A 27,205-nucleotide genomic window follows, 5' to 3' on the forward strand; every position below is an offset into this window, starting at 1 on the left:
ATGCCCACGATCAAAATCGTGGGCGCCGTTCTAAGTAAAGAGTACCGATTCTAGTTACATTTTTAGAAGCTTTATTAAATTGACCCTATAATCTCAAGCCCTCTACACACTAGCCAACTCCTTGCCAACGCCGATATTGGTTTTGGTGTGGTGCTGCATACATACGTTTTTGTGATGCCTGTGGGGCATCACGGCCGTCATTGACTAGGAACATGCGGGACGAGTGAGGAGGGCGTTAACGATATGTAGTATACACACTAGATGATAATGATGTGAACAATATCACTTAGAAAGCCCATTCTGATAGATATTGTTCACAATATGGCCTAGTGCAAGGATGGTCCTCTAGCTGTTGATGAGCTACATATCCCAGCATGCACTGCAACAGTTTTAGCCTGGCCAAATAGCAAAACCATAGCAGGACATGTTGGGATGTGTAGTTCAACAGCTGGAGGGCCATGCCTGGCCTAGTGTATGACACCCAATATCTGATGGGTTACAGATTGACATATAGAATGGCTGTTGGCCTGACAGACAATGGGGGGCCAGATGCACTATGCTTTAAACGTGATAAAATAGTGAGTCCTATACAACCAACCAATCAGCTCCTGCCTGACATTTTTCAAACACAGCCTGTGACATGGCAGGTAGGAGCTGATTGGCTGGCTGTTTATCACTCTCCATTTTATCACTTTTGAAACTTGGTACATCTGGCGCCTTTATCTGACTGTGTATGCCCAGTATTACACCTGCCACTTCAGGTCACTATCCTGAGGTAATCACTAGTCAAAATCTGTCAAACAACTGATGTATTTTTGACAAATGTGTAATATTCCTTTTTCTCTATTAAAAGAAATGTCCTTTGGGATGATACATGGGTGATGTGATCATGATGTCTTGTAAATTATAGCTAATGTGCAGTCCCTTTTTTCAATCCCGAAGCCCTGACCTCATACAAATCGGTAGTCTCCTTTTTTACGGTATACACATATTCAGTAATGTCTACATGCCTGTTTGTATTGCCACTTACATTGAATACAGTTTGGTTATTTAACCTAATCCCCAAGCATCTGGTGTGTGGATAATGTGGCCATCTGCCTGTGGCACCAAACTGCAACGTTTCAGTTGTTGAAGGAAAAACCTGGGCGACTTGGTTACAAAATCAAGGGAAGGCCGCTTCCAGCGTGGCTGCCTATATTGGTTCATTAGGTTATTTGCATACCCTCCAACATGACCCATTCCATTAGGTACAAAAGGCTCTGTTCCTGGACTTCCCTGCCAGTGGCAGTTACAGAGCTTGGACTCTAGCACAGTCCAGTATTCAAAGAGGGGGGTCACATCAACTGCCAGTAAGTCCAGGACAGTGATGTTTGGAGTGGCATTAGGTGTGGCTCCCTTTTTTGAATATTGGACTGTGCTGCAGCCTGACAGCTGCAACTGCCACTGGCAGGGAAGTCCAGAAACAGAGCATTTTGTACCTAATGGAATGGGTCATGTTGGAGGGTATGTATTTGGCGCAATCGTTTATTATTCCTCACGTGCCTCCATTTTTGCATTTGAGATGGTTTTTTTTATCAGTCATGATTTACCATACTTGCGGCCTCCATTTTTATTCTCGCATATAGGGTCTGATCCACAATACGGTACAGCAACTGTACTATAGCACAGGGGTGAGAATCCTCAGCAGCGGAGGGGTTAAATTATAATTTCCTTCAGTTACACCATTAATATTTAGGTTTTGTTTGTACAGTCTCCCATGATGGGACTGATGTATTTTTATTTATTTACAGTTTCTTCTATAACGCAGCAGATTCCCTTGCACTTTAATATGAGTTCAGGGACCTGGCTCACTTGTTGTCAGTGTGAGGTAACACGCCCTGGAAGACTGTGATTATAGCCGGAAGCTGAGGTCACACAGCTCTGCATCGTAATCCTGTATGTGACTACTGCGGTCACTAGGTTTTATGTGGGCTTCCCCTAACTCCCATGTGTCACTCCGCATCCATGCAGATCCAGCACTGTCATGTGTGAGCCCCTCCCAAAGTATTTCCGGATTCTTAATTCCAGGGCTTGCGCTGACTGTGCCCCTGCAATGTGGTCCTAACCAGGCTGACATACGTTTTCCCTCCAAAATTGCACACAGGGGATACTGGCAGTATACACAAGGGCCCGTCACGGTACAAAGCAGGGGTGGGCAATAAGCGGCCCTCCAGCTGTTGAGGAACTACACATCCCAGCATGCCTTGTATCAGTTGCAGCATGGTCGAATAGTTTAACTAAGGCAAGGCATGCTGGGATGTGTAGTTCCTCAACAGCTGAAGGACCGCTTATTGCCCACCCCTGGTAGAAAGTGTGCATACTGATTTCATTTTTTAAGTGCACACACTGGAAGCAGATACTGACTGATGGCATCCTAGCGGCTGTTACTGGGAATATTTGCCCTGTGGGAAGCACAAGGCGACCTCATATAATTGGCCTGTCACTTTTGTTTTTCAACTGTACTCGTAAACTGTTGCTTGTAAAATACTGAGGCTCCATTTACAGCACCCACCTAAACGATGTCTTGCCCGGAGTCTTATGCACTGTGTGTAATGACTACAGCTTGTGCTTTGCATTTACATTTGGATGCATTATAATGGCAATTTGCATGTCTGAAGCAGTTGTTTCCATATTGTGCTGGCAGGCTCGGGGGACTTCTGCTTTTTTTTTGCCCGATAAAGTCCTGTCCCTTTTCATCGATGTTTTTTTGGATTCCTAACAACCCATATGTCAGATTTCTGCTTCGTTCCCATAATGCCGCAGTTTGTGTTTTTAGTTGTTGCGTCTGCTGTTGATGTTGTTGGTATGCATTTGGTTAGGGCTCTGAAAACCCTTTTGTTGTCCTTTCACCTCCTCCTTGTAGGGCAGATGTATCAAGCTTTGGAGAGAGATAAGATGGAGAAGTTGTTCAAACCCATCCGCTTATTAACTGTATTTATCTAGCAGTCATTGAAAGGACAGATCCTATATAACCTATTTTATCTCTTGAATGTTTGATACTTGTCCCCCGTATATTTATTGATTGTTTTGATGTGGGTGGGGATAAATCAATCAGTAGCCAATCAGATTAGCAGAAAGCTCCCAGCAGCACATATGCGATATTAATGTGGCAATATTTCTGGCGGGAGGGACCTTTATTCCCTTATGTAATTCAGTAAAAAACATTATAAACATTATAGCTGTATAACAATGGGGTGTGGTATGACCTCTCGGTAGTCGGGATTCCAGCGGCTCAGCTCACTGCGCTCACCAAAGGTTCTATTCTCCCTCTATGAGGGTTGGGTGCCAGACGGGTTCCCTACAGGCATTCACCCGACGTCTGGATCCCAACTGTCAAAACACTGACAGCCGGGTTCCCGAAAGCCGTCGGCTATTTTCCTTCGTGGGGGTCCACGACCCCCATAGAGGGAAAATAGAATAGGTGGTTCGCGTAGCAAGTCTGCAAGGGGCTTAGTTGCACTCACCATGCTGTCTGGGTCCAGCTAGTCGGGATAATAACTGTCGGGATCCCTATACCACACCCATGGGGGTCGTGGAGCCCCACGAGGGAGACTAGCCCCTGTAAGTCAGCATTCAGACTGTCAGGCTTTCAACCGTTGGGATTCCGACCTCTGTCTACTGACCGCCGGGAGGCCATCCGGCACCCTAACGATGCAGATGTATACTGTGCAGTAAATACACAATCATTACTCACAGTAATGTTTGTGGATGTAGTAGAGGAACCTGAAGCCCTTTCCCTCTGTACTCGCATGTACTGAATGTTTCGAATACTGTTAACAATTGAATTACCAGCAGTCAATATAGCCACATGATCCTTTCTATATGATTCTACAGTATTTACAGTTTTCTATGCCACATAAAGACAGACCACTCCTATGGGTTGCATTGAAGCTATATATAGGTAGGCCCGTAAGTATTCTACTCTTCTTGCTTTGTATTACCTCTAGGGCATTGTTTCATGTAAGCCTTTGGATGGGATTACCTACAAAGCCGTCTAGCTTAAACCACTCATATTTCTGAATACAAGCACCCCTGCTAGGGATGCGTGTGAGGCCGCAGGCTGTGCTGTTGGATTACATGTAATGCCTGGGATGACGTACTTATTTTATAATAATTATTGGTTAATGTGTCTCTGTACAGCATCCAAAACCACCTATGGTGGCAAGACTTTTATTTTCTTGGTAAAGTGTGAAACAGCTGCTGTTCCAGGTTATTTAGGAATGTTTTTCCCTGTACGTCTGTGCGTTATCCGTTTAAAGTCCCAGCTGTTGTCTTACTGCAGGCTGATGATACCGGTAACTCCTAAATATGAGAATGACAGGCTACAGTAACTCTTAGCCACCCAGCTGGGGTGGAGGTCTTCTTCCATTTTCGTTTGCAACTATGCTGGCATATTACTTGAAACACTTCCCATTATCTATGGGATATAGATGCATCCGTGAGAAGTCCTATCCCTGTTTGCATGGCCTATTCCTGACTGCTATTGAAATAATGATCTCATTCCATCAAAGAGAAATGGGGACCAGATACTATACCTTTAGGAAAATGACTGATTTCCATCTAAAAAAAGACACCCTTTCTGTTTATTTTCCCGACAGATCCTTGTGATTATAGAAAGACAGAAAACTGTATCCAAAAGTTTTGGGGATGGAAGTCTTTTAAAACCCCATTAAGCCAAGTTGCTTTATTATGGAGATAGATGCAGCCAGAGCTTGATTACTTAATGTATACTTACAGGAACAGAAAGAATATTGTTTTCACAACATGATCTCTAAATGCTCTAGTAGAGTGATTTTGGGCTGGTCGGGCCTTGATAAACTGAAGAAAAGGTTTGCAGATTAAGCAGGTCTGTGATCACTTCCACTGATGCTTAGAAACAGGCAAAACGCACGACCTCTATGACCTCTGATCCATAAGAATCGGACTATGACTGAATGTAAGCATTTGGGGAGGAGCTGGCACATGTTTTAATTTAAAACTTGAATCCACAAACTGTTGATGCTCGAACTTTGTGTTCCTGTAAAGATATAAGTTTGCAGAAACTTAACTTTTTAATCTGGTCGGTTGGTGCCTGAAATGCATGACTACTGTGGCAAAGCCGAGCTGCTCTTCCAAAAACTTAATGGGTTTTCTGTCTTTCCAGAGGTGACATTGAAAGTCCAGGTCAGCGATGTCAGTACTCATCAGCCGCTCGGCAATGCCATCGTAAAAATATTCGCCAACCAAGTTTCCACCGCGTCTGGGACCACTGCCGCTGACGGGACTGCACTGATCAAGCTCCAGTATAGGTTGGGAAGTCAGTTGATTGTCACAGCCACTAAACATGCCTACGTGCCAAATTCTGCTCCCTGGAGACCCCGCCGGTTACCAGGTAAGGTTGGTTTGCAAGCATTGTTTCTGCGGGAGTTGTGGACCCCTGGTAACTAAGGGGGATATTCAATCATCGGCGAGCAGCTCCCGTAGGGGAGATGCCTGCCGGGCCCTATTCAATGCTGTCTTCCCCGACAGCATTGAGCAGGGTATCTCGGCAGAACGAGCCCGACATCACAAGCTGTCGGGCTCGTTCTGCCGAGAACGGCCGGGAAGTAATGAGCTGCCGGCTGCAGCTCGCCTCTTCCTGGCCGCAACTCGAATCCTGCCTGCATGTTCTTGGTCGAGCTGACCAAGAACGGGACTGGGTCTGGGTCACGGCAATCGAGCTTGCTCGGGCTCGTTCAGCCGAGATACTCTCCTCAATGCTGTCGGGGAAGACAGCATTAAATAGGGCCCGGCGGGCATCTACCCGACTGGAGATGCCCGCCGCTGATTGAATATCCCCCTAAGCATTGACTACTTTTGTATTCTAATCATGGATTTTTTTTTTTTCTTAATCGATACATGGTAATTGAATAAGCCTCGGTCAAAGTAATATGCTTTATTGAGATAATAGTTTGGGGTGTGGTATGACTACACTGACTATGTATAGCTCAACATGCACATGGTCAACATCGAGAAAAGATCGACACAAAGAAAGGTCAATAAAGTTTTTCACTTTCTCAGGTGTTGACATGGACACCAAATAATGTGGACCCCCAATTGGCCTATAAAATGACAGATGCGATTTAATCTTTTTGTAATGGTTGATACATGTCCCCTGTATGTTTATTGCCAGTTTTGATGTGGGTGGGTGGGTGGGGTAAAGCAGCCTGTAGCCAATCAGATGAGCAGAAAGCACCCAGCAGCACATACGATATGTTATTGTGGCGAAGACCTTATTCCCTTATGTAATGAAGTAAAGGACCTCGCGGTGATGTAAGGAGGGGTATGGAAACCAGACTATGAAATCGTTTTATTTGCAATGGATTAGGAATCTATGGGCCGGTAGGTCTCCAGGGGGGATTCAATCATTTTTTAGGTGTCATTCATCAAATATCGCTTCTGTCCATTATTTCTGCTTGCACCCGTGTAAGGTGGCGGTCAGAAAAGTCCAGCTTTGCGCACGTTTTCCAATAGTTTGGATACGGTTAGCCGGATGACCGTTTATTTGGGTGCGAAAAGCATTGGGCACCGTGCACCAGAACAAACAATTGAATATCGCTCCATCTAAAGTGATGGGTGATCGGGAGCAAAAGGATGCACTAAAACAGCTAAATTGCCCCCTCCAATACTGTTCCTATGAGCACCCAAACTTATCCTATGGCACTTGTAAACAACCAGATGTGCCAGCCGCTATAAATATGCCAGCGATAATGGCCATGCCCTGTACGGTCAGTAGTGCGGGCAGCTGCAGTATTACTTCATAGTTTGCCAACAGTGAGATCCGTTATTAAGCCCCTAGTAGAAATAAAGATCTTGGCTCAGATGTACTAAGCAATAAAGTAAAGGTGCCCATACACGGTACAATTATTGTATACAATTTGGACTAGATCGCATCGTACCGGTTTTGCAATGCAATGCGATGAGATCTAGTACAAAAAGTATGTGCAGCACATACTTTTTCAGCTGTGTGATGGGAGCGCGCATCTCATCGCACCCAGCAATTGTACCGTGTACGGGCATCTTTATAGAGAATCTACTCCTAACGGACATTCTTTAAATGGGTGTGGATCAAAGCATACAAAGGCAAAATTTTATTTTTATTTTTTTAAATTTTTCCAGGGAGGGGGCGGTGTTTGGTGATACCATCATACTTCACTTAGGCCCTGTACACATGGTGAGATATTGGCTAATGGACAATTTTGACTAAGCGATTTTGAGAGAGATTTTGGCTAGATGCACCGGAGAGTTTGATTAAGCGATTTTGTCTAAGTAATGATAGTCTATACCAGTGATGGCTAACCTCGACACTCCAGATGTTGTTGAACTACACATCCCAGCATGCCCTGCATTAGTTTTAGCTTGGCCAAATAGCAAAACTGTAGCAGGGCATGCTGGGATGTGTAGTTCAACAACAGCTGGAGTGTCAAGGTTAGCCATAACTGGTCTATGATCTAGTCAGAATTGCTTTGCCTGCACAGTCAATCTATGCTAAGCAATCTCTGCTAGACAATATTGACTAAGCAGGAGAAAAATAGGCATCTATCTAGTCAAAATCTCCTGCCAAAATCTCACCATGTGTACACCCCTAAGAGCAGCATAGGTTATCTTGTTCTACCAGAAAATGACAATTGTTACATTTCCTTACAAAACCTGGCACATACCCCGGCAACATAAACCATGATAAACTACATTTCCTTTTTGGCAATGACCTTCATGTCCGTTGATGATTAATGCCAAATAAGCAATAATAAAAAAACATTTCCATTTAACTATATTGCTTCCAAATGCCTGGCACTCCACATTAAGCCAGGAAACCCCATCCGGGAGATCATGGATCATGTATCGGGAGTGCCGACGTAGGGGATGTCTGCGCAGTCAATGTTGTCTTTTGGAGGCTTTCCCGTTCTTTAGGGTGGTCTCTTTCCGAAGACCAGGAAAATAAATTTTCAAATGCGATAGGCTAGTGTCCCGACCGCGGCATTTGGGCGCTATTTCTGGATTTGTTATGTTTGACTTTATTAGGGAAGGAATATGTGGCCCGCTGGGACTGTCCCATTCAGTACATTGCATTATACTTGTGCAGTTCACACTTGTGCCTGAGAAGAAAGGTCGCTTCCACAGGTCATTGGTAACGATGCTAATAGAATAATGTACAAAGCTTCATGGTGTCTGCTCGTTAAATGCCAGCAGAATGTGACTAGTTTCCAGGAGATTATCCCAGTTACTATCACCAGTAAACAAGGACGGGAAATCCTGTACATGCTACAAGTTAAAGCTCAAGAGCAGCCTATTTGTGCCCCTGTTGTGGACAATGTGGAAGTAAATGTTTTCCAGCTTTGTCCTTGGCTGACTGGGAGATACTTATGTGGTTCCTCAGACCCTGGTGTCTCAGGTCAAGAACTCGCACAATGTAGAGATTTAGGAAGGGGAAAGTGTAGTTGGCACGCTTTTCCCAACTTCAGGACAGTATGATCAGCTGGCGTATGCTACTTATCTACAGGGTAGTTCGTTGTTTGTTTTCATAAGAAAGACATTGGGGGCTAGATGTACTAAGCTTGAAAAGTGATAAAATGGAGAGTGATGACACACCAGCCAATCGGCTCCTGCCTGACCGTTTTCAAACCCAGCCTGTGACATGACAGACAGGAGCTGATTGGCTGGTGGTTTATTATTCTCCATTGTATCACTATTAAGCTTCGTACATCTGGCCCTGGAAGAGGCCTAGCGATTGGACCTCATTATCATGTCACTTTCTGGCTAGACAATCTTGGGAAGATGTATTCAGAAAATTTCTGGCAACCATGGAAATATATAAGCCTTTCCTGTATCGACCATTGTCCATCACTTTTTACCCACTTACTCTTAATTTTGATTCCTATCTTTCTAGATAATCGTCCTAAATTTATTGGATTGGATGCTCCTAAATCCTAAAAGAAAATAATGTTTTTTATTTTTTTGTTTTACTTTTAAGATATTTGTTTTAAGCTGTTGCTAATGTTTTGCAAACATGTGATGGGCAGGTGGCTACCATAGTAACCACAGTTTAATCTACTGAGCAGAGAGTCTTGGAAACGCCCCTCATCTCTGAGTGCAATTCAGTTGAAATAAACAGGTTCTTATGGGCCATACACCCTTGGTTTTATATCCCCATTTCTAAAAGACCCCACACGCTAGAACGATTTTTTTTGGTCAATTGTCTGATTTCCGACCGATCATCTGATATATGGGTCGATTTTTAACGATAAACGGACGATTATTGTCGATTATCTGTAAAAATTTGCCCGATAGATCGGTCGGACAATCGGCCAAAAAATCATTCTAATGTGTGGGGGCCTTAAGTGATCTGTCTAGATTGCTTAGAAATGAAGCACGGATCGCTCCGTGTGTATGGGCGATGGCAATGCGCAGTCACAATCGCCTGACTAGATTTATACTGCATGCAGTATAAATGTAGTCATCGTCCAGTGTTCTCTCTATTGAGAACACTGACAGTGACCGATCGCTCAGCACACAGCACTGGTGCTGAGTGATCTGTGTTTAACTAAATCGCTGAGCTAGTCTTCATTCTAGCACCCTGCTCCATGAAAAATCCTTGCAGTTCCTCCTTCCTGCCTGGGGTGTCGCTGTTTGCTGTGATGTTTCTACAACAGTTGGGTTTGTATCTCAACATTGAGATACAAACTAGACTGTTTTTGAAGTACCACAGCAGACAGCGACACCCCAGGCAGGAAGGAGGAACTACAAGGTTTTTACAAGGAGCAGGGTGCTAGAATGAACACTGTGTATGGGAAATTTGGGGCAGATTTAACAACAAGTGATATTCTTGTTGTCTATAGTTATGAAGAATAATAAGGTTCTACGTCCTATCTGCTCCTGTAATTTTGAAAACTCATGACCGTTATGGCCGTACCCACTATACTGTTTGCGTTTGGCGGGTGTCTGTGACTTCACTGAACTGTAGAGGCCCCCATACACTGTGCGATTTTGGGACAATTTCATCCGATTTCGGCACTTTGGGCCGATAACCGGGTGATATCGGCCCAAAATCGCAGTTGTGTGACATCTGATCCGATGCGCGGTCCCGTGCGCATCGGATCGGATCAGGGAGGTCGGACGGTCAGCACATAAGATCATCCGACTTCCCTGTATTCTATGCATATGCCTGCCCACCTGACAGGCATATGCATGCAGACTGACCGGGAGCACGGCGGGCAGCGGGTCTCTGAGCACTAGCGCGCACACACACTGACCTGGCCGGGCATGTGATCACAAATAGCAGCGCTGCCGCTGCGGGACGGGCAGTGCAGTGGCGGCTATTAGATTTTTAAAATACATGTCAAATGACAGGCCGTTATCTGATTGGTTGAGAGCTCTCTCAGCCAATCAGAGAACGGCCGGTCATTTGACAGGTATTTTGAAAATGTAATAGCCGCCATTGCACTGCCCGTCCCGCAGCGGCAGCGCTGCTACTTGTGATCACAGTATGCCCGGCCAGGTCAGCATCACTCGCCGCACCCGGCACCCGCCGGGAACTCATTTGAGAGCCGCTGCCCGCCCCACTGCTCCTCACCGCCCTGCAGCTCCCCATTTGTTTTACATGTGATAAATCGCAAGCGATTTATCACATGTAAAAACTGGCTCATCAAGTGCCAAATTGTATGTGAGCCTCCCGGGGAGCTGCCGGGCGGCTCACAGGAGAAATGGGTCCGACTTGTCCTAAGGATAAGTCGGCCTAATGTATGGGGGCCTTAGCATTCAGTTTTAATCTGTGGATAATTCGTTTCTCGGCACCACTGATATCTTATCGTGTGTACGGGGCATTAGAAGCAGATTGTTTGGAGCACCATTTAAGTTTAGTAACGAGTGATAACAAAAATATTATTCATTGTTAAATCTGCCCCCAACTTCCCCAGGTGCCTTACTTACAGTTGCCCAAAAACAATTTAACCCCCTCCCCCCTCTTATTTCTCATTCCTTGCGCCTGTGTTTTTTTTGTACATGGCAGTATTTATTCTGTAGGTTGGTGTATAAATCCCGGAATTCCTGTCTGGTCCCCGTCTGTTGTGTCTGCCGGTTCATATCTCTGTCCCTCAGTGGCTTCCGCAACCGGACATTGTACATACTCCTCTAGTGGCAGCTCGGACAATGGAACGTGCAGCTTTGTAGATAATAATATAATACCCTTTCTAATGCAGACAAGTGCCAACAAAAACATTGGCCTTGTGGTGCACACGAGCCTCTAAATGCTTTTATTATCCATTGTTCCCTCCGTCTGCTTGTGAGATGTCTGACTATTGTGACATTGAAGTACATAAATCGGCTGGAAAGTTTTGGCTGCCAGAGTTGCGATGTCCGGTGTCGGTGTACGGTTCCTTGACGGCCATGTTTGTGTCTTCCTTACAGTGTTCTCCTCCCTCAGCCTGGGTTTGCTGCCTGAGCGGTCGGCCACTCTAATGGTCTATGATGATGTTGTACAGATAGTCTCAGGATTTCAAGGTGGGTAAACCTTACGTTGGCAGATCCTGCTGGGAAAGCCTCTCTTACATGTAACCAAACTCTGTTCCACAGAAGAAAGCTTTTGTAATTCCATATTGCTGATGAACTTTTTTTTTTTTTAAATTCCAGATTGCAAATTAATCTGTCTCCATTCCTTCAGTTTGCATGTCTCGCTAGCAGGGGTGATGGAGATAGATTGATAAATAGAAATTCTTGACCATGTATCCAGGGGTTGGGATCGTTTGGTCGACATGATTCAAGGTCGACATGGGACAAGGTCAACATGGGTTTAGGTCGAAAGGTCATTAGATCGACACAAGCATTAGGTCGACATGGGGTTTTTCACTGTTTTTTTTTTTTACCTGAATGTCGACACCGTTGACATAGGACACAGGTTAAAGTGCACCGCATCCCCTCGCAACGCTCCGGGCACTATTTTATTCTCCCACCACGCCCTAGTCGGCGCATGTCGCGCTCAAAAAACAGTGAAAAACCCCATGTCGCCATATACACTTTCGCTGTATACACTGTCGACCTAAAGTTTGTGTTGACCTAGACCCATGTCGACCATCATGCTTGTCAACCAAATGACCGTAACCCGTATCAAGCTACTGATCTTCTCAATACATGGCACTTCCTGATATGTTGTCTTTTTTTTTAAGTATTATAATTAATAATTAATAATAATAATGTATGTGTTATATGTTAGGTTTATTTTTCTCATATTATGTATAGTGCTCATTCCAGCTCCCTGCATCTTTCAAAACCTGTGCATTTCCACTTCCCTGCCTGGGGTGTCGCTCTTTGCTGTAATTGTTCTAGCACTGGTCTAGTCTGCATATCAGTGCTGAAATACAATCCCCACTGTATTAGAAACATCACAGCAGAGCGCTACACCCCAAGTAAGGAAGAGGAACTGCATTGATTTTGGAAGATCTAGGGTGCTAGAATAAACGCTAATTGAATAAAGTTAGTAAAATTAGAAAAAATGTATCTGTGATATGTCCCCAAGATAAAGTACTTTTAATTAAGACTTCCCCACCATAATTGGTAACCATTAATCATGTGTATAAAACATTTCCATGAATACCCTGTAATAATGAGGCTGATCATCTGTGCAAGCGTTGATTAATGATTTATCACGCAAGGATCAGGATTTACCACTGAACAGCATGAGGACTGCAATGAATCAGCATAATGAAGAACCGCCTGTGTGTAATATATATGCAGTTAAGGCTTCAGTCCCCATGACGTCTCCTTTGACGTTTGACTTTTGCCGTTGTGTTTGGGTGAAATGAAGTGTGTGTGTTATAAACCCCACTGGAGTTGTTTGAAGTGTTAATGCAGGTGACAAAATTGTGGTGTACAAATAATCTTCTGTACAGCGGAGGCAGCTAAAAAATACATTTTTATTTCTTTAATTTCTAGGCAGCTGTTTTTGTTGTTAGGAACCTGATCCCCAACATTGCATAATTAGACTTTTTTTGTTCAAACAGAACTGTTTGCAGTTGATATTGTTTGTGTGGCTGCAGTCTGTTTAGTTGTATTGTTGGAGATGCGTGTGTCTGTGTTGCTGTTCTCCGACCGTGGAGAAACGCGTTATACTGGAAGTTCCAAAAACCACAAAGAACTGTCAAGAAATGCAATAGATATATTTTTATTTCATTGATGTCTTCAGTCCTCTGTTTTACTCTTGGTGCTATATTAATCTTGCCACTTACGTCACGGGACGATTTTGGGGCATTTTCTAAGTGATCTCATTAGATTGCTTAGAAAATGCTTTTACATCGCTCCATGTGTAGGGGCCATAGCAATATTGATGCGCAGCCGGGCAGGGCCAGTGTTCTCACTATCAAATCGCTGTGTAGTGCAATCTTGTTGAGCGATCTATCCTCTCCCCGTGTGTATGCCCCATTACTTTATTTCACCTAGACAAGATCCATTCTTTTCAGAGACATTACTGAATGCTGGTGAAGGAGGGAGATCTTATGCCCCTTTCAGACCGCACAAATGAAACGGTATATTGCCGTTTCTTTACCGTTTCAAAACGGTAATATGTGCGGTCTAAAAGGTCCAGAGTGCATTTACCGTTTTAAAATAACCAGTATTTTAAAATGGTAAAAAAGACAGTTTCAGACCCGTTTTTTTTTTGCTGTCTGAACGGGTCTGAAACGGTACCCAGGCAGCAGTGAGCACTATTGGTCCCCAGTGACTGCCCCCAATGTGTTTAAGAAAACCCCCGTGCCTCGTGCCTTACGATCCTGGCTGTCGGCTCCTGCTCTTATCGGCTCCTGTCGGCTCCTGCTGCTTATTAAAAAAAAAGTGACTTTCGGAAAATGGCTGCCCCATAGGAAAGACTGTTTGAAAAAACTGTCTTTGGTATGGGGGCAGCCATTTTCCGAAAGTCACTTTTTTGATAAGCTGCAGGAGTCTGCACAGCCGGGATCCACAAGGCATGAGGTACTGGCTGCACGGGGGCTTTCTTAAACACATTGGGTGGGGGTGGGGGTGTTAGCCCTATTGGTTGGTGGGGGGGGGGGGTGTTAACTGTAACACGCTGCCACACAGCGTGTTACGGGGGGGGGGGGGGGGTTGCTGAAGACCGCACTGGCTTTGATCCTGTATTTGGAAAGTTTCCAAAAACGGGTCTGCCAGTGTCAAAAAACGGCACTTAAACAGTAATATCCTGTTTAAGAGATGCGGTGTGAAAGGGGTTTTACCTGGCAGACCCGTTTTTAGAAACGTTTCAAAATACCTGGTCAAAGCCAGTTTTGCGGTCTGAAAGCAGCATGATTTATATGGATTCTAAATGCAGGCAGTGGTATTATACAGATTTGCAGGTTAGATGGACCATGTGTTGTACAGTGTGTATTGGCTGAAATTGCGTATCGCCTATCCGCCTTCACCAGAACTGTACCAGACAACAATAATCCCTCATAAACTCACTAAATTCAGGTTTAAAATGTAGTTTTTGGTTTTAAATGGAAAGTCACAAACCCAGAGATTGTGCTCTTTAATGACTTTGCTAATGAGACCTAGATTTAGCTGTATAATGTCTAGTCAGTGTTAACGTTAGTCATCCGTTTCATCCAGATTCTTACTATGGCACATAATGTAGCCTGTGGCACAGATGGTAACACTGCCTGACATATTTTGGAGGGGCGTATACAGAATTCCTGGAACACTGCCCTTTGTTTACCACTAACTGAACCCATCCTCTTACCTTTTTTATTGCTCATTAGCGACGTATGGCTGTCGTTAATTATGGTTACCACGCTTCATAACTTGTCTGAAGAGTAGCCATTTTGAATTTCAGCAGCTAAGATGACTGTACATCCATGCTGCTACTGCCTTACTTTACAGGACAAGTGCTTTGTTTGGGGTTAATACTTGTCTCAAAGTAATTCTACCACTAATTGCCAAATAGGAAATGCTAAATCTTAACATTTTCCAAATAGCGCCCTTTTTTAATTAAGGCCCATGTTGGCTTTCGGGCGCCGCCAGGACTCTGCTAATCATTGTCTGGGCCAATTTCCTGAGAAGTTTTCAGCTGTTGGACTCAGAAGGTATTTTATGTTTTATTGTTTTGTCATAATGGAAACCACATGTACGCTACACGGGGCGACTCGAGTGCCCAGTGTTGTGGCTTTTTACTGCATTTGTTTGTCTACATGTTATAGTCGGTGCACATGGCCGAACAGTGCCATGGAAGGCTATTGAAAAATGTGTCATAAGGTATTCAGTCAGACTTTCGTACAGTAATAAAATGATCTTATTGAGGAGGAGACTGCTACGGGAATTCTGGGAAACCTGCCTGCTTCTTAGGCCTTGATGTGTTTTGCAGACAGTGCTATGTCCCAGATGCACTGTAGGGCAGGCTTAATGGTCCTGGCACAGCGTCACACTCACTAAGTCTGGATGCATAGTGTAATATGGCTGATGCTACATACTGTACAATCCAGAATAGATTTGGAGGTGAGGGGGTCGACAGTGGGGTGTAGGCTCCTGTCCCAGAGCTTGGATTTTTGGAGCAGCAAATTGTTAACCGCAATTAAAGTAGTGACATATGGTAGTTGTTGAACACCTCAGTGACGGCAGTGAGCTCACCTATTTTTCTTAGCTAATGTTTGCCCACTTGGCTTCTGGTTTATGGTCCTAAATAAGTGGCTTGTGGTTTCTATTCCCCAGACCTGGGTGATTCTGAATGCTAACCGCATTGTGTGGTATTATACATGCTCCATATATTGCAGAGTGATTCCAGGACACTGAGGGCAGGTCTGCACTTCTGATCGATTGCATTGCATTTTTCTGAAGAGAGCATTTTGTACAATTGACCAGTAGTGTCTCTGGGAGGGTGTCCGCACCTTGGCAGATATCAATAAAGCTATTTTGAGTGCGCCAGAGCACAATCCCTCAAGCGAAAAGGTCATTACTATAAGACCTTGGGCCTACGGATTAATACTATACTCAGGGGTCAGAGTTGCTTGCCTGTTTACTGGCCTGTTTTGGGCTATCAAATACATTTTGTTTCAAACATTTTATTAAATTTATTCTCGAAATATCTGCCTCTCAAATCGACTGTTCGTTTAGTTCAAATAAATACAAATACAGCCAAGTAATTGAAGTTTAGTTAAATATTGCACCCAAAAAAAGAACAGTTGCTGTGAGCGTTGCTGTCATTTTTAGCGGATATTTCGAGAATCTCTTAACAGCAACGTTGCCATTTAAAGGGTTAAAAGCAAACCACACTCTTATCGTTATACATGATACGTTATAGAGTGGTGTGTTTCTCGCTTTAATTTAATAATTATCTCCTTTTTTTTTTGTATTATTAATGAATACTTAGTGGTATATTCAATTAAAGTTGGATCCATTCCGAAATTAATTTGTTGGAATGGATCCGACGAAGCCTATTCAATTATGCAGCCAAATCTGACCGGCTGATTTTGGCTACTGCTCACACGGCACGGCGCCAGGAAGCAGATGAACAGCGGGAGAATAGTGCCGGGAGGAAGGAGGACTGCGCTGGGAGGCGGGAGGATGCCGGACAGGAGGACGGTGCTGGGTAAGATGCTGCTGCTCACCCGGCACCATCCTCCCTGACTCGTCTCCTTAATCCGACTTTCTTTAAAGTTGGATTGAGATTGTCGGAAACTGGCCAAAACCTGCCAAATTTGGCCCGGATATCGACAAAAGCACGCGGATTGGCGGCTATTCATTTTAAAAAAAATTGAATAGGTCGAATCATGGATCCGACTAAAAAAAAAAACAGTCGGAAACTGGCGTTTTCCGACACATGTCTGTTTCCGACTGTATTTTTATTCTAAAAATTTTAATACTACAAACCTGATCCTCCTATACATTAGGCTGATCTAGGAACAGCACATATGTGGCCATTACAGTGACCCTATTTATGTTTCTCACATTGATAAATGGAAACCAAGAGAAATATGACAGATCCGTATCGCATTACTAGGAAATCCAGAATCCTGTGTTTTCTGTAAGATTTTTTGTTTCAGGCAACCTAATTGGCGGGCCTAAAAAAATAATAATGGAGAAATACAAAATATGGGGAAAAAAATCAGTTTTTCTCTCCTGATGTTCTTATGCAGTTGTGTTATTATACATTATTGAAGCAGTCGCGCGGCGCAGCCCTTGTTGGCGTGCTAGGTCCTAGCGACACTGCTTTCACCAGTCGTCTTTTTGGCTCAAATGTGAAAAACCACCTGACTAGACTGCATGAAATTATCTTCTATGCATCTGTGTGTGACTGAGGGGCAGATGTATTAAGCCTGGGAAAGTGGAAGGTGATAGCGCAGCTGCCAGGTAGCTCCTGTTAATTTTCAAACCCAGCCTGTAACTTGACAGTTAGGAGCTAATTGGCTGCTGCGTTATAACCAGACACTTTCACTCCACCAGGGTTAATAAAACTGCCCCGGAGTCTGAGATGCGCTAAGGTTTGGAGAGAGATAAAGTGGGTGGAGATAAAAGTACCAGCCTGTCAGCTCCTAACTGTCATTTTACAGGCTGTATTTGAAATAGAACATTTAGGAGCTGGTTGGTAGGTTTCTCTCTTCGCTTTATCACTCTCTCAGGCTTCGTGCATCTTCCCTTGAATCTGTATAGAAAGTGGTACGATGCAGTGGCTTTTGTTTCACGCCAGTTCTGTTGTATATTTAGAGATAATGGGGTAGATGTATGAAGCCGTGATAAGGGAGAAGTGAGCCAGAGTAGAAGTGGCCTATGGCAAACAATCTGTGTAATTTTATATTATGCAAATTGTAGATGTTACCTCAGTGCTGATTGGGTGCCATGGGCCACTTCTCCTCTGGCTCACTTATCCTCCCTTATCACAGCTTCATACTTCTACCCTAGACTAGATGGGCCAAGTGGTTCTTATCTGCCGTCAAATTCTAGGTTACCCCAATGTCTCTACACTAAACCGCTCGGCACCTCTCACTGGAGCCAGGTGTCTCAGGCCACTTGAAGTTTGAGGATACCTATGTACAATGTCACAGCAACCATTTACTATGATATTATTAGTTCCAGGTCTATACTATATTCTATAGGTTGACACTATGTAAAGGGGACTTCCATATGTCTAGTTTTGACACGAGTGTGTGTGTATTTGTGGTTTATAATTTGGAGAAGTTTTGTGTTTCCACTTCTTACCTTGTTGTTGTGGGCGTTTGATATATACACACACAGGGTCAAGACTGCAGCCCCGAGTACACTTTGCACGGAGTGCGCTGGACCTTCCTGGTAATGCCACCTACAAGGACTTGGCCGCTTTCCTGACTTCCGTCAGCACTTCCTCCGAGGTTGACAACTTTCCTTACTTGCAAGGATCAGATGGAAACTCATCAGGTTAGTGATGCGCCACTGTATGTGTGCACTTTGTTTTTTTCCAATTTTATAAATGAAAACAGGCATATGGCATATGCCTCTATACAAATACAACATAAAAAGTATTGCAGCCTTACAGGTGAGATGTACTGAAGGGGAAACAGCCGTCCTTTTTTGGACTATGCCAGCATTTACCATATTTCTGCATTTTACCATAGGCTGATACAATTGGTTTCCACCCAGCACGCCCTACGTTCGTTGCATCACATAGGGACTAGGGTGACCAATCCGAAAGGTCGGGATCCTGGGATTTTACCCCGCATGCGCAGTCTAATGCTGGCTGCACAGCTCTGCGCAGCGTGATGTGGTCAGAGGTCATGCTGCGCAGGCCGCAACCCCACTGCCAGCCGCACCGCCCCCCCTCTTGGCTCAAGAAATCCCCTGGGATTGGCAACCCTAGTAGGGAGTCCCAGGTTTTTTCAGCCTATTAGGATAAGCCGTTTCTGTCCACACCTCCGAAGAATGCGAGCAGAATCAGCCTCTCTGATTTTAGCGCCGGCTTACGCTGGTCTATCCAACAGTGTGTGAATGTTATACAGAATGGTGGTCACTTGACTCCACTTCATCCCTAACTTGGGTCCTATGAATCCAGGTGGAATGAGGAGGTGTTATTTTGCTACGGTTGCGTTTTTTTCGAGAGAGGGCTGTGGAAATAGTTACTTGGAAGAGCCGCGTGTAACACTAAGCTGCCAGTAAGGCCGTGCCAAGGCCGAGAACAAACTAACGACGGTGTGTTTGGCAGTGTAAGGGGTTGAGTGAGCGAGGAAGCAGACTCTTCCAGTTGTGCTGCTGAATGGGATCTGGCCAGCAGTACCAGTCAGATATCCGATTTGGTTCCTTAGGGCACTAGATGTGCCTGGTCTGCCGCCACGTGACTGCTCAATCTGCAGTTATTGCCTGGCACAAGTACTGACCCTGCTGGCATCGGTTATATTTAAAAGGACTGTAACTTCTTATTCGATACAGGAAAGAACTTTTTAAAGGATGACCAAACCTGACAGATGAACCATAAAAAAAAAGGAAATATTTCGTTATGCTATCTTAAGGACCATCCTCAATTGTTACTGCATGTTATCTAACGTTCTCTTGGAATCTGCTTCTACGGTTACTTCTGCCTTCTATGTTAATGGTAAAAGTAAGCTTGGTTGAATCGCCATTTTTTGTTTGAACCGTTCTATAAAAGGGCAAATCTGTGACGTGGGAAATATAGCGGGTAAGCAAGCTTCATTTTTATTTATTTATTATCATTACTGTTCTGTGTTTATATCACAGGGACCAGCAGCAGATTTGACCTCACCCCTGTCACCGCCGTCAGTATTCATTTGCTCAGTAGCGATAAGTCCGACATCTTGGTCCAAGGCCCAATCTATGTGACTGTGCCTCTGGCAGCTCACGGCAACCTGAAGCATAATGCACATGTGCCCGCTTGGAGATTCGACCAAACTCAAGGTAAGAGGGGTGTAGTGGCTGCCGCACAGGAGCTTTCTTACAAGTCACTGCATTATGCAGTCAATAAGATCTGTTCTTACTGAGTTTTGGGTTGTTCTGGTTCACTCGCAAAGGCAAATTCAATCTAATGGACAAAATCATATGCGCTGCCGGTGGGGCTGTTGTAACATGTGCAGAGAGAGTTAGATTTGGGTGGGGGGTGTACTTCAAACTGATATCTGTACTGCGGTGTAAAAATAAAGCAGCCAGTATTTACCCTGCACAGAAAAAATCTGTACTGCGGTGTAAAAATAAAGCAGCCAGTATTTACCCTGCACAGAAAAAATCTAACACCCATGTCTAACACTCTGTGCACATGCTACACCCGTCCCACCAGAAGTGAACATGGTTTTGTCCATTAGAGAGGGAATTTGCCTTTGCGAGTGAACCAGAATAATCCCTTTTGTTTCCACGCTAATCTTCCAATAGCACCCAGCCATACTGACCATCTCAGGATATGAGATTTAGGTTATGATAATGCAATTATGATGTCATCAGGAAACTCCTGTCACATGGTTTAGATATTCGTTAATTTTTAACTTCGTTGTGGAAATGTAATTAAAGCGCGGGGGGGGGTTTGTCTTATTTTTCTGGGAACTTTTGTTGCTGTCGTCCTGTCCCAAACTTCTTTGTGTATCTTTCATGCTGGTTTTGTAATGCTGACAATTGAGAAAAGTTAGTTGTGTTTATAAAAGGTTTCCTTTGTGTTATAGTTTACATTTTCGGAGTTGGGCCGTTTTCCCCAGCTATATCCTTCCTGCCATTTTAGCTGCCAATTTGCTTTTAGTTATAATTATTAACCATTTAGTTGCCGCTTCTAAGATGCCCAGTCACCTCGGTACGGTTTGGGCGGCCATGCTGTGAGCTGAACCAAGTGACCTTGGGGCACAGTTGGTCTGACTCAGATTTGGTTGGAGCGGTTATCGCTGCTGCTGCTGCAGCAGTGTAAGGACTACTATGGCACTCCCAGCTGCTGCTTAGCAGACAGTGTCGTGCCAGCTGGAAGCCACGGATGCAACAAAAAGGCCATGTTCCTCCCACACAACAGCGGCAACGCATCTCAGTCTTGAGAAATGGAGGCAGTCACTGCCCCCAAATGGCATCAGACTGTCACTCACTGTCCGTGTCGCAGACCTGTACTATGCACAATACGTAGCACCGCTGTCCGCATCTGAATGAGGCCCAATGGATATTGGTCCAGCCTACGATGTGTCTGCTGTGTGTTGATGACGGATACAATTTTGATGTTTCTGATTCCTCTATATTGAATCATTCTTCAAAGGAAACAATAGCTGTAGATAAGTGTAACTAATATGTATAATGTGTGTGTGTGTGCATAATGCTCAGAGATAACATAACGGATGTAGGTTACTTAAATATACTTAGCCATGGGGTACTTGATGGCTAGCTAATATATTGACCTAACCGTAGCCAACAAAACAGTAGATAAGGATCTCCAGTAATAATGCATTAATATCTGTGGCCCATTAAGATTCCTATGACCTACACCTGCCCTCTTCACACTGTGTTTATTTAATCACTAAGGAAACTGCTCTCTGGAATAGCCCATGATATGTTTGTTGAGCAAACCGGTCCCAGACTCTGATCAACAACTGAGATCAGCCGACAGAGCAGAGGTGGGGATTAGTACTCGCAGAGAGAGGTTGATCTTCTGGTAAATGTTTAAAACAGGCATACATCTCTTTATACTGTCACCTTTTATAACGTAATGGGGCCTACACACGGGGTGATTTCAGGGCGTTTTCTAAGTGATCTCACGAGATCGCTTAGAAAATGCCCCTTCATTGCGCCATGTGTTGGTGGCGTAGCGATGTGCAGCCCTGCACGGCGATATCATTGAACAATTAAGATCCAGCATGTTGGATAAATCTACTTAATCACTGGTAAGGGCTGGTGTCCCCAGCGATCTTGCTGAGTGATCTACATTGCTCGGATCGCTCCGCAACATCTCCCTGTGTGTAGGTCCCTTAACAATTGCGTTACGCGTGCAGCATTTATTTATAGGTGCTGCACAGACTGTCACTGAACGTGTCCGAGATTATTTTAGCCAATCCAGCTGATCGGGCTAACCAGCCACCTGACCAACCAGCTGACCAATCGAACAATTGGTAAGGATTATTCACAAACTGTATTCTGCATATACACTTGCTGATCAATCACCTGATTCGCCATCGGACCCCATTTGAATATTTGCACACACTTTTGATTCTGATGCCGGTTAGATCACTCAGTTGGTTGGATGCCAGTATACACCCTCAGATGTTACGTATATATCTGCATTTGCTGTGCTGCACAACCAATGTGATGATATCTGTTTACAACATGGTTCATGGAGTACACACCAGCCGATGGTTCAGTCAATTATATCGTTTCTCAGCTGTGGAAACGATATTGGTAAGTGTGCACCCAGCTATACATCTACCCATGGGGTTGCACAGGGGGAAGTTTGGGGACAATTCTGGCATCTCTGGCTAATAACAATCACCATATTAAATTTTGACTGCTTAGGGGGGAATGCAATCCTGGGTCACGGCTGTCGATCCCTCCTGTTATCCTGGCTTGTTTGCGGTTTGCCCTACAGCAAATCAGCAGACGGGATGTCCCACCTGACATCCCGTGTCTGCGAAAACGGCTGCGGTTTGTCGACCTACGGCTGGGATCGCGGCAATCCATGGTCGTTATCGTCCGAACGGACCTGACGGTTTTTAAGTTCTCCCGTGATTCCTCTTCAGTGCTGTCGGTAAAGAGCAGCGGAGGATTGCATACCTGGGACCCCCAGTAATGATCACACATTACATGTTGCATAATTATTGCAGAGGACAAATCTGGGCAATAACTGGTGTATAATGACCTGATCACCGTATATTGATATCATGGCAAATTAAATCTACACACAACATTCAAGTCTAATTTTCACTATTATAGAACATTACAGAATATGTAATGTTTTATATAATGCAGGGTTGCCTACCCTCCCGATATAGCCGGGAGGGTCCAGGAAAGGGGGGCAACCCTCCCGCATAACCCCCCATCTCCCGCGAATCGCCCCTCGGCAGGGGTGTTTGCGGGTAAAATGACGCAATCGCATAATTTTAGCCCCGCCCCTGCAGTGCAATGCCTGAAATACCGGCACTGCATGGCGGGGGCGTGGCTAAAATTATGCGATTACCATAGACACCCCCAACAGGACAACCCGTCTGCGGCTCCACCCCGAAGCTGGCTTTTTTTTTTTCCCGGCGATGACCCCGCCTAACAGAGCTGGCTGCCCTCTCCCGGAGAGCTCTGCAAGTATGATATCGTGATGCCACAATATACAGAACGTTTAATGTACATTTTTTTGTATCATTATAACTTTGAGAGGAAATGAGCTCTTCACCTCTGTTTGACTTTTGAAATCCTCCCCAGTAGAATAACCTTGATGTGCAAAACTGCTTAAGATTTCCAGAATTAGCTTTCCCGTTCTGCAGGAGTGACCCTTGGCTAATACTACGTTTGGATCTTCGCCACCTCCTGGTGTTATAGAGACTGGACAAAGTGTCTCTTGCTGGGAGGAAATTTAGACTTTTTTTTTGTTGCTGAGCACTCAAAAGTTTTAACCTGGTCAGTCTTTTCCCATGTGATTCTTGATGATGAGATGGTTCAGCAGGGTGTGTGTCATTCGGTCGACTCAATTTAGGTCAAGACTTGGAATAGGTCGACATGGCTAATGTCGACACGGTCAGAAGTTTGACACAAGCATTTGGTAGACAATGGGAAGGTCGACAGTCAATGTCGAAATGGGTTTTTCATGTTTTTTCTTCCCGAATGTCGACATGGACACCTGTCAGACAAGTCCAACCTGTGGCCCTCCAGCTGTTGCGAAACTACACATCCCAGAATGCCCTGCCACAGTATTAGCATTTTCTAACGGCAATAGTGTGGCAGGGCATGCTAGGATGTGTAGTTTCGCAACAGCTGGAGGCTATCATTTTTCGGCAGTGATAGGCCATAGTCATATTGGACCTCAGACTTGTGTCTACTTAATCTTTTTCTACAAGGTGGTAGACCATATAACACCTCCTCAAAATGACATTTTATGTGGGATATTTTCCCAGCTGTCCGCAGCTGACGCAAAAAGTCTAGTTGTAGTCCGTATGGCAGCGTGCGAGTACAACCAGCGTGAGATCAGTGGTGGCGATTTCTTGCCAGATTACAAGAAACCATGGAAGTGCAACTTATTGTGCCAACAGGCAGTACAAAGCTATTTTATGGGGGCTTGAGGATAACTATTAAAATTCAAATAAGCACTTACTGTAAATGTCTCTCCAGGGTGTGGATTGTCGACATGAACTGAATGTCAACATACCGTTGTTATGGTATAAGAGACCTAAACTTATTTTTAACGCCCATCTAAACCTAAGTCTATATATGTGATGTTATCCTTGTGACCGTCAAGATTGTAATGTTGACTTAATGATCACGTGCATGCGCTGAGGAATATGTATGCGCTATATAAGAAACTGTTAATAAAAAAATAAATAATGTCAACTTTTTTTTACTGTTGACATACTGGGTGCTTGCATGGCACAGATTTAACAAATGTGTGATACTGTACATTCCTTTTCGTCCTCTGGGAACTATATTAGCTAAGCATGCCCGGGCCTATCGAAGGTAATTCACTGTGTGTGGGCACCAGGTCATGGCACAGGTAATAAGGACATTGGAATAACATTGGCCTGGGAGCTTTAGTAGGCAATCTAGGAATTGCAGGAAAAGGGAAACTAGTGGCTCTTGATTTAACAGTAAGCTCTGCAGCAGACCTATTACACAGAGGCAGAATAAAGAATAGGGCTAGTTGGCTGCTTACTGGAACATTAATCTGTGACTTTTACGGGGCATTTGGGAGTTATTTTCTCTTTACAGGGAAAACATTTCTTCCCGTTAAATCTGCAAACAAACCAAACCATTGTTGCAGGTCTGCAGCTGGGCGGGCACTCGTTACCCTTTTACTTTCTTTACAAGTTTCCGAAGTTGAACGTATTATTACATCGGGTCACATGACTGGGCTGCTCTAACATTTAAATCGGGAAAGGGAGAAAAAAATGCCTAAGGCCGTCAGAGGTGCAGATCACATGAACACGGCTTCACAAAGATGGTTTTGTTGCAGTTTTATGTATGAATTTGCCTCTTGGCAAAACATGTAAAATGTATGCAGTAACTTTTTTATTAATTTTTTTTTTTTTTAAATTTAAGCATATGCTGTTAGGAAAGTCATTTGTTTTATAGAACTGCCATTCTTTTAACCCTTTAAATGCCAAAGTTGCTGTGAGATCCTCAAAATAGCTGGAAAAAATGCCAGCGCCGCTCACAGCGACTGCTCTTTCAGTAGAAATAAATACTATTACGTCCAAGTCAATTCATTGATGTTTAGTTAAATATTGCACCCAAAAATAACCAGTCGCTGTGAGCAACGCTGGCATTTTTTTAACAGATATTTTGAGGATCGCTTACAGCAATGTTGGCACTCAAAGGGTTAAAGGCAAAGTATCAGCATATTGCATTATTTAGGTGCATGAACTTTTATCATGCGGATTGTTCTGCACTCATTATTTTGTGCATTATCCAACTATTGGGCATCACAATTACCTCTGCCCCCCCCCCCCCCCCCCACATCCTTATTTCATGATGCTGTCCCTTTAACATGCAATACACCCATCTCCCGATACTCTGTGCTGCTGGGAACTCTGCTCCTGCTATGTCACCATATCTAGTGCACCCTGCTTTCCAGTGATCTGATTGGTTACTAAATGGGGTACACACAGACTAACACAAGAAGAAGAATGAACACAATACGCATCACAGGCTCTTACGAAAAGCAACTGAAACCCTTTTGATGACGACGTTGCTGTTATTGCAAAATGTCAAGAATCAAGAACTGCTCAAATTCTTTGTTGTCTTGATGCGAGTTAGGGTTATTTTAAGTGCTTAACATCCAATTAGCTATTGTCTAATAAGTGCAAGTTAGACCATGAAAGCAAATGTCCGGTTAGTTGCATGCGGGAGGATGTCCCCATACTTTGTGTGTGAGCCTCATTCTTTGCTATAGAGTGGTTTGAGTGGGTGCCGACTGCTAAAACACCGACAGACGGGTTCCCGCCGGCCACCGGCTTTTCTCCCTCGTGGGGGTCCACGACCCCCATAGAGGGAGAATAGAATAGATGGCGAGCGCAGCAAGCCTACAAGCGGCTTTGTTGCGCCCCCATGCCAGGGCCGAAACTAGGGTTTCCGGCGCCCGGGGCAAGGCAGTCTTCAAAATTTTCGGGGGGCGTGGCCTAATTTGGGGGCGTGGCCTATAATCACTGCTCCCCTGCGAGGCCACGCCCCCATTTTGCCGCTATGGGGGCATGACCCAGAGGCTCTGTGAGCCTCTAGCCATGCCCCCAGCCACACCGTAATGCCCATTACATACTATACAACACTGCAATGCCCATTACATACTATATAACACTACGCAATGCCCATGACATACTATATAACACCGCAATGCCCATTACAAATAAATACTCCGTAATGCCCATGTCATACTTTATAACACTAAGCAATGCCCATGTCATACTATATAACACGACGCAATGCCCATGACATACTGTATAACACACCATACACATTTGACACATAAGTGCCACTTACCTATATGCTCAATGCCAGGGGCTTCATGCCGATGCCAAGGTGGACTGAATTTGCTTGTTGCCGAGGGGGATAGATCTGTGCCTCTGTGCTCGTTGCCGAGGGGGATAGATCTGTGCCTCTGCTCGTTGCCAAGGGGGATAGATATGTGCCAGTGTGCTCGTTGCCGAGGGGGATTGATCTGTGCCTCTGTGCTCGTTGCCGAGGGGGATTGATCTGTGCCAGTGTGCTCGTTGCCGAGGGGGATTGATCTGTGCCAGTGTGCTCGTTGCCAAGGGGGATTGATCTGTGCCTCTGTGCTCGTTGCCGAGGGGGATTGATCTGTGCCAGTGTGCTCGTTGCCGAGGGGGATTGATCTGTGCCAGTGTGCTCGTTGCCAAGGGGGATAGAATGCCAGTGTGCTCGTTGCCAAGGGGGATAGAACCCCCCCCTCCCCCGCCTGCGGGAGGCAGACAGGCAGGCAGGCTTGTCAGTGTGCCTGTGCCTGCCTGCCCGTCCCCTCACGTATCCCCCGCTGTATTCGCGGGAGAGACGTGCTGCTGCTGTGCTGTATGATTTTAACATTTCTAAC

At 44.7% G+C, this 27,205-nt stretch overlaps 1 protein-coding gene across 1 annotated transcript in view; it reads left to right on the forward strand.

The window, feature by feature from the left end:
- FAM171A1 (family with sequence similarity 171 member A1) overlaps nucleotides 1-27,205 on the forward strand; it is an 84,371-nt gene that overhangs the window by 38,690 nt on the left and 18,476 nt on the right. Inside the window, exons 2-5 of the mRNA XM_083189391.1 lie at nucleotides 5,183-5,410; nucleotides 11,461-11,553; nucleotides 18,262-18,420; nucleotides 19,732-19,908. Of these exons, the coding sequence (XP_083045517.1) occupies nucleotides 5,183-5,410; nucleotides 11,461-11,553; nucleotides 18,262-18,420; nucleotides 19,732-19,908 (657 nt within the window). The remainder of the gene's footprint in view (nucleotides 1-5,182; nucleotides 5,411-11,460; nucleotides 11,554-18,261; nucleotides 18,421-19,731; nucleotides 19,909-27,205) is intronic.

The sequence above is a fragment of the Crinia signifera genome, chromosome 5 (assembly GCF_055691185.1).
Source record: "Crinia signifera chromosome 5, ASM5569118v1, whole genome shotgun sequence".
NCBI lineage: Eukaryota > Metazoa > Chordata > Amphibia > Anura > Myobatrachidae > Crinia > Crinia signifera.